This window comes from Trichomycterus rosablanca, chromosome 12 (genome assembly GCF_030014385.1).
Source record: "Trichomycterus rosablanca isolate fTriRos1 chromosome 12, fTriRos1.hap1, whole genome shotgun sequence".
In the NCBI taxonomy this organism is placed as follows: Eukaryota; Metazoa; Chordata; class Actinopteri; order Siluriformes; family Trichomycteridae; genus Trichomycterus; species Trichomycterus rosablanca.
The window spans coordinates 31,161,266-31,178,875 of record NC_085999.1 but is presented as its reverse complement, the minus strand read 5'-3'; the positions used below and the strand labels follow the sequence as shown (position 1 = coordinate 31,178,875).

General features: G+C 38.4%; 1 protein-coding gene across 1 annotated transcript; it reads left to right on the top strand.

Moving 5' to 3' along the window:
• The first annotated feature begins 242 nt into the window (after nt 1–242).
• Nucleotides 243–2,755, top strand: gpr18 (G protein-coupled receptor 18). The gene is made up of 2 exons (XM_063006535.1): nt 243–329; nt 1,665–2,755. Exon 2 carries the CDS (start codon nt 1,675–1,677, stop codon nt 2,662–2,664), a length of 990 nt encoding a protein of 329 aa, XP_062862605.1. The 5' UTR covers nt 243–329; nt 1,665–1,674; the 3' UTR covers nt 2,665–2,755.
• The last annotated feature ends 14,855 nt before the right edge of the window (nt 2,756–17,610 follow it).

Below are 17,610 nucleotides of genomic sequence, written 5' to 3'. Positions count from 1 at the left end.
TTCTCCAATTGTTTGATTGGAAATTTTGAATAATCTGCGATGATTGTTTTGCATAATTTTTGACTATTTCTGGAGTTGACTGTAAGATGTGACATACATACAGTTTACGGTACAAAGACCATAATCAGGGGGTGTACACAAGGCAATGCAGGAAGTAACACTAACCAAAACACAAATAAAAAAACAGCTCATTTAAATGACAGCATTAGCTACACACAAACACTTCCTTTATGCTGTGTGAACAGTGCTTAAGAAAAGATGCTTTGCCACCACATTATTCAAGTCTGAAGCAGTTACTGTACCAGGACAGAATGATGTGAATCACTGAGGTATGTTTGTCTTTTATTATACTACATTCAGATTTATAAACATAATCCTATTATTCACAGTTATTTAAACATCATAATTTATCAATATAAATGTATATTTTCTATATAAATGTTATCATTTATACTAGATAGATAGATAGATAGATAGATAGATAGATAGATAGATAGATAGATAGATAGATATTAAATGTCAAAAAGTAGCATAAATGTTATAAAAGGTTATGTGTATTTGATTATAAAATGTTGAAGTGAAACTGTCTTTGAGCCTGGGCTGTTTAACAGGAGGAAATGAAACCACATACTCTAATTCAGTTACCCAGTGACTGTTAAAGTCTTATTCTTTGCTGTCGATACATAAATCTAATTCTATCTGATATAAAACCAGATAGATAACAACATATACACCGATCAACCATAACATTAAAACCACCTCCTTGTTTCTACACTCACTGTCCATTTTATCAGCTCCACTGTTCTTCAATGGTCAGGACCACCACAGAGTAGGTGTATTTAGGTGGTGGATCATTCTCAGCACTGCAGTGACACTGACATGGTGGTGGTGTGTTAGTGTGTGTTGTGCTGGTATCAGTGGATAAGACACAGCAGCGCTGCTGGAGTTTTTAAATACCGTGTCCACTCACTGTCCACTCTATCACACACTCCTACCTAGTTGGTCCACCTTGTAGATGTAAAGAAAAAAGAAAAACAGATGGACTACAGTCAGTAATTGTAGAACTACAAAGTGTTTCTATATGGTAAGTGGAGCTGATAAAATGGACAGTGAGTGTAGAAACAAGGAGGTGGGTTTAGTATTATGGTTAATTGGTATATACAGTATATATATAAACAGAGAGTAATATTTCCTCCAGAGTAGTAAATATTTCCACCTCTCCGCTTGACTGTATATTTCCATGTGGGTGGTTTCAGAGCTGTAGGATGGTGTCACACAAGACATCATAACATAGTCGCAAATTCTATTAATAAAAAATTGCTTATAAATTGTCACTATGACGCCCTCAAAATAAACTTCTTATGATGTTTACAGTGTTGTGAATTATGACCTACCAGCTCAGTGAATGTTAATCATTATGATGTATGAAGTATTGTTTGGCATACTGTACCACATGTAAGCTGGACAAAAATGTAACTGGGTCAAACCAATCCTAAATTAGACGCAGATCTGCAAACCACATCCAAGTTTGGTAAGTCTGTGTCTGACGTAAACATAGATGTAGCTCACATGTGGTACAGTTTATTTTTTAGTCTAGAGAACCAGGCTTTAACAGTAAATTATTAAGTCAATTAAATTCACATAAATCTTTTGTCTTCCATTAGATAAGTCAGCATGGAACAGAACACATCTTTAGCCATCAAATCTGATGGCCATTTACCTCAGCTGTACAGAACCGCCAGCCTGGTGTTCTACAGCATCATATTCTGTGTAGGCTTGGTGGTCAATCTCACTGCCCTTTGGGTGTTTGCTTTGACAACGAAAAAAAGAAACTCTGTCACCGTCTATATGATCAATGTGGCAGTGGTGGACCTGATATTCATCCTACTGCTTCCCTTCCGCATGACCTACTACATTAAGGATTACTGGCCTTTTGGAGACATGTTCTGCAGGATCAATGCAGCGCTAACAGTTCTCTACCCCTGTCTGGCTCTCTGGCTGTTTGCCCTTATTAGTGCTGACCGCTATGTAGCCATAGTTCAGCCACGGCACACTAAAGAGCTCAAGAACATAAACAAGGCTATGCTGTCATGCTTGGGCATCTGGGTCATGACCCTTGGAGGTGCAGCATCATTGCTTTTCCTGGAGAACGATCCAGATCAGTTTTCCAACCATACCACCTGCCTAAGAATGCACGACATTGTCTATCTGCGCCGTGACAACGCTGTCCACTTTGCCCGCCTGGTGTTCTTTTTCTTGGTTCCTATGTTCATCATGGTGGGCTGCTATGTTATAATTGTGGATAACTTAATTCACGGGCGCACTTCGAAACTGAAGCCCAACGTCAAGCAGAAGTCCATCCGTATCATCATCACGCTGATCACACAGGTGCTTGTGTGCTTTGTGCCCTACCATGTGTGCTTCGTGTTACTGCTGTTGAACGACAGCGATCAGATCTACAACACCTGGGCTGCTTTCACCACTTTCCTGATGAACATGAGTACAGTGATGGATATTATACTATACTACATAGTGTCCAAACAGTTTCAGGACCGAGTGATCAGTGTGATCCTGTACAGGAACTATCTGAGAAGTGTGCGCAGGAAAAGTCGGCACACTGGAAGTGTACGCTCTCTTAGTAACCTCACCAGTGCAATGATCTGATGAAAAGTGGACAGCGTGAACATATGAACAGAAATGTACATTGAAAACAAGTCTTGCAAGAATTTTAATAAGGCATTTTAGAAATGAAAGCTTGACCAATCACTCTACTGTAACTGCACAAATATTGTCTTTAGTTTATTCAGTACAATGAAGTAAACAACATGATCATTTCAGAAGGAATAAATTCTAATAATCTGCAATTGAATTATAATATTATGTAGACTTTCTAAATGTCTATGTATAAAATGCAATGAGACAAATAATGGATATAAATACAGATGGTACTGAGAATTGGTATTGAAATAATATTGTTCTAAAATGCTGGATCAGCATCAGATCTGACAGATTTTACAACCTGAGACAGATGAATTGTGAACAAATAACAAACTGTTGGGTCTGTAGTTGCTGCTACTCAAAGCTTGGACATCTGTATTGTATTGAAAACTAAAAACAATATTGGGATTGGTACATCCCTAAATTAACTATCTCAGAAAAAATAAAAAAATTAAATGCTTTTAGAATGCAAATTCTATTTAAGTATTTTAAACATATATAGATGGTTTTTTGTGTGAAAAGTAAGTAAGAGTTTTTCTTTTTTTAATAAAAGGTTACAGTGTAAAGAATGCTGACTGTAATAAATAACCAGGTTTACAAAACTTGCCCTAAAAATGTAATGAAATATTTATGAACCCTTTGCATAAAGTGAGCTTTTGTGTTGTTACTGTTGCCTAAAGCTAGCTGCAGGCAGCAATGCTAATAGCTCTAGCTTACTTCTGCTTTCACCCTGTATACTAACAAGCACAGTTTTTTTCTGACAAAGTGAGAACTAGCTATTACGCTGTGTGATGATGGTGGTTCCATTTGATTTACAACATTATACTCTTATAGAGTACTCTTACAAATAAGAGATATGTTTATTAACTAGCCACAGTGATGCCAATCTCCATTTTAAAAGTAGGCCAGTGATAGCTCAGTGGTTAAGGTACTGGACTAGTAAACAGAAGATTGCCGGTTCAAGCCCCGCCACCACCAAGTTGCCACTGTTGGGTCCCTGAGCAAGGTCCTTAACCCTCAATTGCTCATCGTGTTCTGCTCATTGTGTAAGTCGCTTTGGATAAAAGCGTCTGCTAAATGCTGAAAATGTAAAAGTTCCCAAGATCTTGCCACAAAAATCCCAAGACTGAATTAAAAATCACAAGTAACTGAAAATGACAAAATTGTGAATATTTATTTATTATTATTTTCACCATTATTCACAAAAGCGAAATTCCTGAGTTAACTGACAAAGAACAAGCAGGATCATTATCAGTATTAATATTTACAAATTGCAATATTAAAACTCAAAGAGTGTCCTGTCCTGTCTCAATCATCAAACAATGCCATGAGAATCAGATTTGAAACTGTTTACACGAAGACGACTGACGCAGATTTATTTCTGCAATCTGTCACAACAATTACTAAAAAAAAGAAGTAAAATGCACAGATGACAACAGACGTTACGTCATGTTCTCGCGTCCAAACAAAATGTAAGTAAGTAAAGAAGTAAATGTACAGCAGCCGTAGAAATGGCCAGTGACAACCAAGTAGTAGTACACTTTGTCATTCCTTATTTAAAATTGCATGCAGATTTTAATAGCTTGAGTGCAAATTAAAAGTCAGAAAAATAAGTTAGTTATATGGTCAGACCTTACAACAATGTGGTGGCATTTACTGTTTGTGCCCAATACTGTTTGATCAGAACTGACTTACAGTACTATTTGGGTTTTCATGCCAGTGTCTCTCTGTGACTGCACAACTCACAGCTTTTGACACAACTTTTGATTTTATATTTTTATACTTTTTTGGTGTTTAGCCACCTATCTCTAACAAATACTTATGGCCTCAAGATATATGTATTAATTTGTGGACATAATGCAGCTAAATCCCACCCATCCTTGTGGGTGTAGTTTTTATCACTTTATGTCTGAGTAATAAACATGATGGTTATGCTTGCATGTTATACGTATATATTGTAGCGTCGCCACTGGGGGCCTGGCACGGGCTTTACCCAGAAAGCCTTGCGGCAGTGGTGTCTAGGCTCACCGTAGCCGTGTATCCTGGTGTTGGGAGTAGGGTGGCTGCGGTGAGGGTTGAGTAAGTAGCTGATATGTTTGTCTGTTGTATGATTGTATGTGTGTATGAATGGGTGTCTGTCCCTAAACCACTGAATGAACTGCCAAAGGCAGCTCATTTGCGGCCCAGAGGCTATCCTTTCTACTCGCCGGCGTCACAATATAACCTATATACGTGTACATATACACATGCAAGACATGTTATTACTATGCTATGTATATTATTCTAGAGGTAACAAGGTTACTTTTTGAACAATAAGCATTTTTTATGCTTTTAAGAATGCTAATTATACTAGGAATTTTAAAACTTAGAACACTATTAATAAATGGACTACTGTATTTAGTCTGTTTTACCAGAAGGTGGTGCTATTGCTCTGTCTGTAGTAGAACCAGGTGGTTATGCTTACCTCGCTCAGTGTGAGGAGTTTACCAGCTTGTCGCTGCCGTTCACTTCTGTTGTAATCGGACGGTTTATGACGTAATTTGGTTCAAAGACGTAATAAGAGCACATTTACATTTACATTTACATTTTCAGCATTTAGCAGACGCTCTTATCCAGAACGACTTACAGAAGTGCTTCTATAGTGAACATTTCATTTCTCAAGTTTAGGAAAACAACAGTCAAAGAACACAAATCTGCTCAAACCTGTTAGAACCAAAGTGCCTTTTTTTTTTTTTTTTTTTTTTTTTTAAATGGAAAAGAATGGAACAAAATGTTAGTAAATAAGTACAAGTCAGCCTAAGTGTTTAGTAAAAAGGTGGGTTTTTAATCGTTTTTTAAAGACAGCAAGAGACTCAGATGTTCGGACAGACAGAGGAAGTTCATTCCACCACTTCGGCGCTAGAACAGAGAACAGCCTTGATGCTTGTCTTCCTTTAGTCCTGGATGGGGGCTCAAGTCGAGCAAGACTAGAGGCTCGGAGGTTGCGTGGTACAGAGCGGGGTTTGATTAGACCACGAAGGTAGCACCAAGGTTCAAAGAAAGTTAAACCGTAACCAGTTGAAGATCCAGAGTAATTTGCCCCCCCCCCCCCCCCCCCCCCAAAAAAAAACAACAACAAAGATACAATGATGTAAAAATTTAAGTTAATTTATTACGTTTTAAGGTCCTATCCTATAATATCGTATAGAAAGAAACCAGACTGAGTCATTGTTAGCACATTTGCATATAACGACATTATTAGAGCCGCTCAACTTGATGCAAAAACAGAAGTCCTAAAGACATACTGTTATAACCGTAACTCATTATAACCAGCAGGTGGAGCCATGTGATAGCACACAGCAGACATGAACACGTCCTCTAAGCCACACCTGGAGCCCATAGAGACGATGTTAGTAATAGAATAGAATGCTTTAATTTGTCACATATACATACACTGACGTACAGTACAACGAAATTCTTTCTTCGCATATCCCAGCTTGTTTTGGAAGCTGTATGAAGCATTGTATGGAGCCCCTGGAGCAGAGAGTGTTAAGGGTCTTGCTCAAGGGTCCAACAGTGGCTGAGGGCAGAGCTGGGATTCAAACTCTCAACCTTTTAGTTGATAGCCCAAAGCTCTACCCCCTAGGCTACCATTGTCCCAGTCACTGGCTCAGTTATAAAAATGATGCTGAACAGCTTTTATTTATGTATTTTTAAATGGATAGATAGATAGATAGATAGATAGATAGATAGATAGATAGATAGATAGATAGATAGATAGATAGATAGATAGATAGATAGATAGATAGATAGATAGATAGATAGATAGATAGATTCCGCATCTACCAGAAGTGCAAATAGTAGCATTGTGCAAAGAAAACAGAGAATATCAGTAAACATATATCTATGATTAATATGAATATAAAGTTATAACTATAGCTATATACATATATAGAATTATATCTATGTAATAAGATTGATATGTAAAAAAGTACGTAGTACGTAGTAGTTTGGCTAACTACAGTGGAAATGTATGCAGAATTAATTGCAAATGTTGATATTAATTTGTTCAGTGACAGCACAGATCATGTATAAAAGTGAATGTATCCAAACCTGGATATCTGTGCAAAACATTTATTTATTTCCATTAACAAAACAATAATAATAATTGAGACCCTTTTGACTTTTTGCACACTATTGTGTTGTGGGTTTGATTTTAAATAAGTTGGAAAAAACCTACCACATATAAACTGTTTTACATTCAATATCCAAACAATAAAACACATTAATCAGGAGGTGTTGGCAAACAAAAAGCTTCTGGGTTGAACATACCTACAGAACCAGGTTGCTACCAGGTTGATAAAAAGAACTACTAGGACTACTGTCGTGCATTCAATTACTTAATCAGTGATCTAAAAAGATTACTGAAAAAGATTAGACCATGTCTTTCCTTATAGCATAAATAAGCTGTTCGTGGTTGACAGCCAGTAGAATTATCATACTTTAGTGGAATCAGAGTCGCAGAACATACAGATCGAAATTTTAGGACTACTGGGTGTAAGGCAGAAATACATACACTGAACTAGTCTGTTGCAGGCCATCATACACTTACTAATTTATTGGCACATCTTTCTGGAAGTTGCCATTCCACTAACCAGCCTGTTTTAATTTTTTTACACTATATTTATGATGCAGTATGATATTAAATCTGTTCCAGTTACAGATAAAGGCTCCAAGGTGCCTCATTCTTCAGCGGAGAACTGTCACCACAGCTATAGCTAATTACGCAATACATTAATCTATGTCAGTATAAATGAAATATACATTCATAGGCGTAGAAAATTCTTCTGAATTGCACTGAGTGCTTGTAAAACAGGCTAAGCTTAGATGAAGAGTACTGTACACATAATGAGTGAGATACGCATCTGAGGTAGAGCATTAAAAGCCACAGAGAAAATGAATGATAAAATAAGAAAGAGAAACAGTAAGAAAGAACTATGAGCCACTAACATTTACTGCAATAATTGTAATCAGTATATAGTGTGATATAGTGTGTATGTGGCCTTCCCAGTCTCCAGATTTAAATCCCATAGAAAGTGTTTTGTGTTGTAACTGCCTTCATTAAATCACACCAAAGTCAGCAAACCTCAATGAGCTGGAAGCTTCCTCATGAAAAGAATGGGTTAAGATTCCACAAGAGGGGTATCAGAAGCTTATTGGCACTTACCGAAATTGCTTATTAGTGGTTATCAAGGCAAAAGGAGGTTCCAGTGTGGAGAAGTACTAAGACTTGGGGGTTGGATGACAGTGCTCATGAACATTTGTAATTTCAACTCAAAATCATGTTGACGTATGATGTAAATATTATTTTTATGTTCAATTTTATACACATCACCATAATAGTACCACAGTAATAAAAATACCATAATCATAATTCCATACAAGTATAAGGACAGTTATACTAACAGTTTTATCATGCAGAAGTGTAAAAAGCATGTATTTTTAACAATCGTTTTATCCAGGTCAGGATCACTGAAGGCCAAAGTATCGCAAAGCTTTGGTCATCCCTAGAGGACATAGCCAATCATGTCTGTGTAGACACCTGGTTGAGCAATAGCCCACTGCACCACCTAAGCACTGTAAAAAGCTCATGCACTGAAATCTCACTCACTCACACTCACTGTCTTAACCACTAACTTACTTTCTTAAGGCTTGCTGGAGCCTATCCCAGCTTTTCAATGGGCGCAAGGCACACAGTAACACCCTAGACCGGGCACCAGTCCATCGCAGGGCAGACACACATACACACACCCATTCAATTTTAGGGCAATTCAGTGTCTCCAATTAACCTGACTGCATGTTTTTAGACTGTTGGAGGAAACCCACGCAGACACGGGGAGAACATGCAAACTCCGCACAGAAAGGACCCGGACCGCCCCACCTGGGGATCGAATCCAGGACCTTTTTCTGTGAGGCGACAGTGCCGCCCGCACTGAAATCTACCGTTCTAAAATAAAATTTATGGTGTCTACATGATTGAAAATCAGCATTTTAATATTGTAAATAACACCCAGTCTTTTTCTTTCAATAATTCAATTCCATTTTTTGAAACTTAATTTTCTGTTATGATATAATATTATATATAAAACATTATATATAAAATTATATAGAATAATATATAATATAACAGTTATAATATAATATTATAATAGTAGAGAAACCACACAGCATTGTTTTAAATGCTTCTACTGTATGTACTGATCTTATGATCAAAGCAATCTACTTTCTGCATGCTTTTTAAAAAAGGTGGGGTACCAACCAAGGACCAGGAGGAAACCCACACGACTATAGGAAAAAGACAGTGAGCAGATGCTAAGGTCAAGCCTTTAGGACCTAAACTGTTGTGCAGCACTCAGTTTACCATGGTACTGCTACTATTACAGTGTTCAGACAGTAGTGAGCATAGCACACATGCTCTAAATAGGTGTGATCATTATTTGAAAGCATCTGTGTGCATTCAGCAGTGCAAAGAGCAGATAACATCACCCTCTGGGAACTGCAGCACATGACATGAGTTCCTTTAGACATTAACATTAAATGTATCATCAAGTCACATTGTATACTGGGAGAAGCATGTGTCCCAGAAGTATTAAGACACGGGCTCATATCTGCTGAGGCATTTACACGCGTGTGTAAAGACAGCTGGAGCAAAAAGGCAAAGGCCTGGGACTGGTTTATGGTTTAGTCTTTACCGCTTACACCACATTGTGAATACAGTATGCGGTAACATTTACAGTGTGATCACTTTGCTGCACACTGCCGTATATGTTACAGCACTTTGTTTTGCACTAACTACACTATATGGCCAAAAGTATTCGGACACCTGACCATGAGCTTATTGGACATCCCATTTCAAAAACAAATGGAATTAAAAAAGAGTGATCTTTATGTGATCTTTTCTGCTATAACAACAGCCACTTCTCTGAGAGGGATGTCTGTGGGAATTTGTGCCCATTCAGTCAAATGTGCATGGCTGGACACTGATGCTGGTCAAGAAAGCCCAAATTGATGGTCCAGTTCATTCCAAAGCTGTTCAGGTCAGGTAAGGACTCTGTGCCGGCCACTGAAGTATCCTAATGTCTTTATAAAGCTTGATGTGTGCACAATGACATAGTCCTGCTGGAAAAAGAAGAGGCATTCCCTAAACTGTTGCTACAAAACACATAATGTCTTCATATAATTAAGTTGTAAAACTTGTTAGCAACTATTGTAACTGAAATGCATGAATTCAATAATTAGAAGGGGTGTCCCAATACTTTTAAGCAAATAGTGGCTGAATTGCACAATTTCTACACAGTTTCAGGGTGGAATAGTGACACTGGGTTTAAATCTCACTTAGCAGTCTATAATGAGTCTTTCATGTACAGTATATGTTTGTTTCCTCCGGGTACTCTGGTTTCCTCCCACCAACCCAACAAAAAACATCTTGGTATTAACACCACTAACTTACCTAGCTGTTGTATTAAGTTTGTGATTAAGTGGTGTAAAATATTCATACCACTTCTCCTAATGTAGTTAATTGGAGTGCTAACAAGAGTAAATTAGCTTACAGTACCTTTCTAACAGGGGTAATACGTCTTACCTGACTCACCTCTGTCAAATACTGCTAACATTATTTATTAAGGATTTTATTAAGCTTGTTAATCATTTGATTTACAATTTACGTTGTTCATTGCTTCCCACAAAGTAAAACAATACTGGGGTGTGTTCAGACAACAATGGTTACTGTATTTCATCAATCAGTTTTGGAGCGCATATTTAACCCCATGTTTCATGGGAAGTTGTTCATGAGTGCTAAAACATGGGCAACGTGTGTGAAGTCACTGTTCTGTGTAGTCACTGTTCAGGAGTTTAGCTTCTGGTAGCTTTCTGTCTGTCAGTTTATGCTCCTATTCTTATTTATGCTCACAAGCTGTGGGTAACACTGGGTACCAGTGGTAAAAACAACGCTCTTGCACTGGCAACTAGGCTTACTCTTTGTAATAGGATAAGATGTTTAGACATTTGAAAAAAAACAACTGTGTACAGCTGCTCCTTTTAATCAAGAGGAGTCGGTTGAAGTGGTTTGGACATCTTACAAGGATGTCCCCTGAGTGGCTCCCACAGGAGCTCTATATGCGGGTTTCTCTGGACGGAGACCACAGGGCAGACCCAGGACTCCAGTTTATATCCAGATTCCATCACCCAGTTTGCTTTGGAATGCCTAGGGATCTCCCGTAAAGGTCTTCGGCCAGGGATAGCAGTCTTAGCAGTTTAGCCCAGAGTTTAAAAATGAACTCCAGTCCAGATAATAAAGATAAGCTGGTTTGATTTATTTATCGTTATTTTTCTGCTAGAAATCAAACAAGTATGTAGTAAAATACATTACATAACTGTAAAATTGATGTCCAACCTTACGACCAACCCCAAAAATGTGCATGACAATGCCTGTTTCATAAAATGTATGCATGTGGTGGTCAGGAACATACTAAATGTTGGGCTGATGGTACTTACTAATAGTACCCGTGTTAATTGCACAGATATGGGCAGCATAAAGACCTGAGTGACTTTAATAGGGGCCAGATTCATATGGCATGATGTCTGTCAGTGGGTACTCACCACACCCCATGTTCACTTCAACTCAGTGTCTCAAGTGTGTCGAGATGGTTCTTGGACCACCTGGAAACTGTGAATGCAAGTCAGAAGCGCATCTTGAACAAGGACATCTTGAACATCTTGAATGGTGTAAAACACTCATTTCCACCATTTACTTACTGACTGAAACCTTGTTGCAGTTTTAAATAGCTTGTCTTTACCCTGTAGCTGAAGAAAACTCATGCAGACACAAAAAGAACACAATAGTGACTGGAGTTGACATTCAAACCCAAGTTCCTAGGACCCTCATTACTTGCTGCACCACTTATACCACATTATCCATTAAATTTAGTGCAGCGATTACAACTGCAATATTGTCCGATTAAAATAAGCTTGGTTATTAATATCATAAAGGGAACAAAATATTAGATTTAAGTTTTTTTATCATCCTGATCAGGGTTGCAGTGGTGCTGGCTCCACACTGGAATGCAAGGCTTGAATTAATATATTTACCCCCACTTGCAGTAAATAGTAAATAGTATTTATTTAACTTTTGCATGTTTTTGTGAGCAAAGCAAACAAATCAGGTCACTAAGTTAACCTGAATGGACATTGGGAGAACATACCAAACATCCAACAAAAAGTGACCCAAGGAAAGATTTTAAAGCATACTGCTCTACCAGTACGTCCACTTTGTAAAAGTAACTTTGCTAAACAGTTTATTGCAAATTTCCCAGCAGACAGTGCAGTCGCCCCACCTGCCGTACAGTACTTCAAAGAAAGTAAGCACTCCCTGATGCAGACGGACACCACGACTCAGCCTGTATGATAAATTATCACAAAGCTTTCTGGGTAATTTCGAATCTTCATAACAAGTGCTTTTGTCATAGAAAAAAAAATTAATGAAAACAAGATTGTCTTTCATTTGAGCTGATTTAACCGCCTCGGCAGCCAGATGCTCCTCTCTGGATAGAAATCCAGTCAGCACTAAACAAAGCTCGGCATAAAAAAAAACTAGCATTTTTTAGCAGCCCGTGCTGCAAATAAATCAGGCAGTGCGCACAATGGCCATCTGTTTGTTATTTGATATGTGTGAATACGTGTTGTAATGACTTTGTTTGTGAATCAGTCAGTGCACTGGAACACACAAGAGCTCTCGAAGTGCCGGAGTGTTCAAAGCTAATCATATAATTGGACACAATAGTCAATGACAAATGGAGTTGCATGCAGCCAGCCAGCTGGGAAGTGAATATGTAATCATTGTAAAATCATATCATTTTGCATATTTGAAGACAGCTTAATAGAGTTTGCTTGTCACTGCACTATCAAGTGATGATCTGAGAGCGCCGCGTCGTATTTGTTCTCCGGGATATTGCTCCTCTGCATCTGCATCTGCACCGAGTTAAATGGAATGGAAACAGTGTTATTTCAATGCTTCGCAGATGCTATGTGTCTTCGCTCTGCTGTGGGATTTATAATGGAATTCTCTTGTTTATGAGAAGTTAAAGCGAGAAGCTGTCATCGTGTTGCCGGTTTATTAGTCACTACATCAGTGGACATAGCGGACTGGAAAGTCGAAAGTGTATTTACAGTATCTGCACTGTGTTGTTAGCTGATTAGATATACCTTGTAACAATAAACTCACAGTGGGGTGTATATAAAAACCCAAATGGAGTTGTAAATGTCAGATGTATGTATTTAAACCTCAGTCAGGTTTGATATGAACGTGCATATAAAGCAAATTAAAATACAAAGCAATTATTTATGAGATGTACTTTATGGGGATTTTATTGAAAACTGCTAAAGAAAATCAACCAAATGACCCTTTGACCCTTTTTCTCCAAATCTAGTTGTACTTAACTGCCCAGGTGCATCTTCTCTGTTGCTGCACACAACTATCCTGACCAAAAAGAGCCGTACCTAATACACAACCCTTCTAACACATGTGCACTAGCAATTTGCTTCTTTTCACCTGCAAGAGATGCATTCACACAGGGATCAAAGATTAGAAATCTTGTACAGAGTCACACACTGATCTCCATTATTCCCCGTCCCTGTGCAGATGCCTTTGACCAGCCAAAAGAGGCCACAATTGCATCAGCAACAATGAATCCCTTCAGCCCTCCCACCCTCAGATGTAGCAAGTCGTCTGTCTCGGTGCTGGGCCGGCAGATAGCAGAGCTGAGATTCATAATCAAGAGCTCAAGATCTCAGCAGTGGTGGGCTAGCATGTTAGACTACTGTGCACCCCGAACGCCAGATGAAACAAAATTACAGCGGTTTGGTATCTCTGTGTATACAATAAACCATGTCTACAGTGAGCCAAGTATGCTCAATGATGTTTTGGGGTTGCTTTGCTGCTTTTGCAAAATCTCACAGAAAACAGGACACATCATACCAGTTGACTTTCGTCAACTTTCCGTACTGTTGATGGTGGGTAGGAGTTAGCATGGAACCATTATTCAAATAATCTGCAATTTGAGCACTGGTAGTTCCTATGTTGGTCTGTTCCAGATGCCGTAGCCTTTAAGTCCTCTGGCATCAATACGTCCTGGCTACCCAGTAACTATCAATAGTTTGTCCTATTCTGGAAATGTCATTTTCTGGAAATATCTTGCCAAACTGATTTGAACCTTAAGGTCACTTATTATAAGTGTTTATTGCAACAGATCTTGGCAGACATAAAGACCTATGAGCAGCTACCATCAGCCCAATTTTTATTATATCCCTGACTGTCATATGCACGTTTTTAGGATTTATCCTAATATTTTGGCTTATCAGTATATATTATGAATGTAGAACATTGAAGCATCCATTTAGTGGCTGATTAGCAATTATCTGTTGGGCGCTGGTGCCTCCTTTTTCAAGCTGCTGTCTGCTGTTTATGCTACAGTCCAAACTTTGCTTCTCAGTATTCTTAACAAGCTTCCCAGGCTTGGTTGTTGTTTCTTCTGCAAGAGCAATTTTTCAGCGTACCTGAAACTTTTCTAATAGAGAAAACTGCCCAAATAAATAGAAATGGACTAGACAGTTAGAAAACAGTTACAGTGCTTAAAGCCTTTTATTTATGCTTTATTTACTGTGTTAAAGCTTGCAGTGCAGTTTTTAAGATCTCAGTATTTACTCACACCGGCTTACACATAAAAATGAATCTGAGCAAAGGGGATAAATGACTGTAGCCTAAAATCCTTAATCTCTATTAAAAGGGATAATCTTCCATAAAGAATGTGCTCAATGCAAAGATGACACCCATTGACCGAGCTGTTAGCAGAGGAATGGGAAGGAGGAGGAGGATGTATGGCTTTGATTACAGCTGTGGCTGTTTTAGCGCATTATGCTGTTGCTGATTCACACGGAGAGGATTGCAGCCCCATTAAAAAGTATAAATAATGTAGGGCCTGTTTCTCCACTACTCAGCTAAATGCCCTGAAACGTCGGACTCTCCTTGTCAGGTTTTCAATAGATTAAGACAGGATTTATTTTAAGTCTTTAAAGTAGCATGTTCCTCTTAGCATTCACTAGGTACAGGGTGAGGAGCAAATAAGTTTAGGTGCTCTGTTTTTAATTACATTTTAGTAAAGTGTAGGATGACTGATTTCAGAATTGTGGACTTTCTGGTTTTAATGCTGTTCTTTTTTCATTCTTTGTTTTCATGGTTATAATAAGAGTGCTGTCAAAAGTAATGCGTTAATCGTTGCGAATAATTTGAAATATATTAACGTGTCAAAAAATTAAAGCAATTAACGCAGCTGGATGGTTGCTTCCTGTGGTGGCTGACCTATGACGAGGTGTGCTGCCAAAAACAGGGAAGGAGTTTTAGGTGGGAAGTTTTACTTTGCCTTTTAAGTTGCGGGTTGGATCTTTGTTTATTTATTAGGATTTTAATGTCACATTCATAACAGAACAGGTAGTTACTGGTTACACAAGATTCATCAGTTCAAGTCTTTAATGTCAATTTTGTATCTCCAGTTCACCTCACTTGCATGTGTTTGGACTGTGAGGGGGAAACCGGAGAGCCCGGAGAACATGCAAACTCCACACACAAATGACCCGGACCGCCCCACCCAGGACCTTCTTGCTGTCAATCCTACCCACTGAGCCACCGTGCCGCCCTATTGGATCTTTGAAGAAAACTAAAATAATCAGACCATTTGCAAAGCCGAATTTAATTACCACAGAAGATATTTGTCTTTGACACATAACTTCAACGAGGGCCGGCAGGTTGGCTTGGTGGGTAGCACTGTTGCCTCAGAGAATGTTTGCATGTTCTCTCCGTGTCTGCGTGGGTTTGGAGATACACAATTGTCCATGCTTTAACATTAAAACATTAAAAACTTAAACTGATTAATCTTGTTTAAACAGTAACTACCTGTTCTGTCATGAATGTAACCAAAGTGTGTAAAACATGACGTTAAAATCCTAATAAATATCAAATAAATACCTTAAAGCAAAATATTCTACCAAAATGACGTCTTTAGGGCCTCAACAGTTTACACTACAGGAATGTGGTACTCATGGACGAATGAAGAAACCATTAAGTGAGAAGGTAACTACTGCTTTGATTATCTGAATAGCTAAAAACTGCCGCCCAGTTAACATAGTAGCAGATGGACTGAAAAAAAAACCATTCAAATTGCATCAGGAAACACCTCTAATAATCTACCTTCAAGAGGAACCATCGTATTAAGAATGCACACTGTATAAAAGCGAGAGGGCAGGAAGGATGAACATGCTTGAGCAAGCGAAGTGTCACTCTCACAGGGAACTACAGGACTTCTGTGAGCAATGACAACGACTTGGGCATCACTGTGCACTTCACTGATAAACAATAGAATCTGCAGTCGTTTGCACTACTTGAGTAAAACAGAAATGTTAAACTTTGCAGAGGCATGCTCTAAAGACAATCTTTCCTTTTTCTTTTATTTGAAATTCAACTGGCATTTGAACATGGTTCACAAGAGACGATTTGTGTTCAAAGATAAAAAGATACAATTAGGCCGCTCAGGTGGCACAGCGGTAAAATACGCTAGCACACCAGAGCTGGGACTTGAATACATTGTATCGAATCTCAGCTCTGCAATCCGTCGGGGCTGGGCCGCTATATGAACAACGCTTGGCTGTTGTTCATACAGGGTAGGGAGTCATTAGGGACCTCATAACTGATGTAATTATGACCTCTGCTGGCTGATTGATGCCGTCTGCACAGAGTGGAGGAATAATGCTTATCATGGTGTGGCTCTCCGTGCACAAGGCTGATCGCATATGAACTGGACTCGTGCAGGTGAAAAAATGCAGTCGTCTACTGCACACGTGTCGGAGAGGGTGTGTGTCAGTTCGCTCTCCACAAGCAGGGGTGGGGGTCAACACCAGTAGAGAGAAAGCATAATGCAATTGAGTAAAAATTGGACGTGCTAAAAATCCGGAGAAAATGCATAAAAAAAAGATATAATTAAACAAATGTATTTAAATATAAATATAATTCCATTGTATTGATCTTGTATTAATTCTTTTACTTTACATTTAAATATTTATTATTAAATGCTTTCAGTCTTCAGAAAAAGGAAAAGTGTTATTAATTGCGATTAAAAAAAGTTTATTAATTTATTAATAAATTAAGTTACTAAATGAACACAACTAATAAATAAACATTTGCTGTGATTAATAATTTGACAGTCCTTAATAATATTAAAATAAGATTAATAATAGCAAGAAGAACAACAACATACTAATCTGAATTTTAACTGAAACATTCCACTTTAGTTCTATTAAAACACCAAACCTTTTTCTTTTATAATTTATTTGAAAAGTTAATTATGTACAAAACATTTCACAGAATAACAGCACCGGGCTCTTTATTATTCTGATTACTGGCAGAAAAGTACTTTGTCATAGAAATATTTTGTTGATGATTGCATCCCTGACAATGGACACCCAAAGAGGTGTAAAATAATTTTTATGAACAGGACTGAGGTGGCACAGTGGCTCGGTGGGTAGCACTGTCGCCTCACAGCAAGAAGGTCCTGGGTTCTATTCTCAGGTGGAGCGGACCGGGTCCTTTTTCTGTGGAGTTTGCATGTTCTCCACGTGTCTGCTTGGATTTCCTCATGGAGCTCCAGTTTCCTCCCACAGTCCAAAGACATGCGGTCAGGTTCATTGGAGATACAAAATTGTCCAACTGTGTTTGATATTGAACTTGAACTGATGAATCTTGTGTAACCAGCAACTACCTGTCCTGTCATGAATGTAACCAAAGTGTGTACTGAGGACTGGAACTGTGAC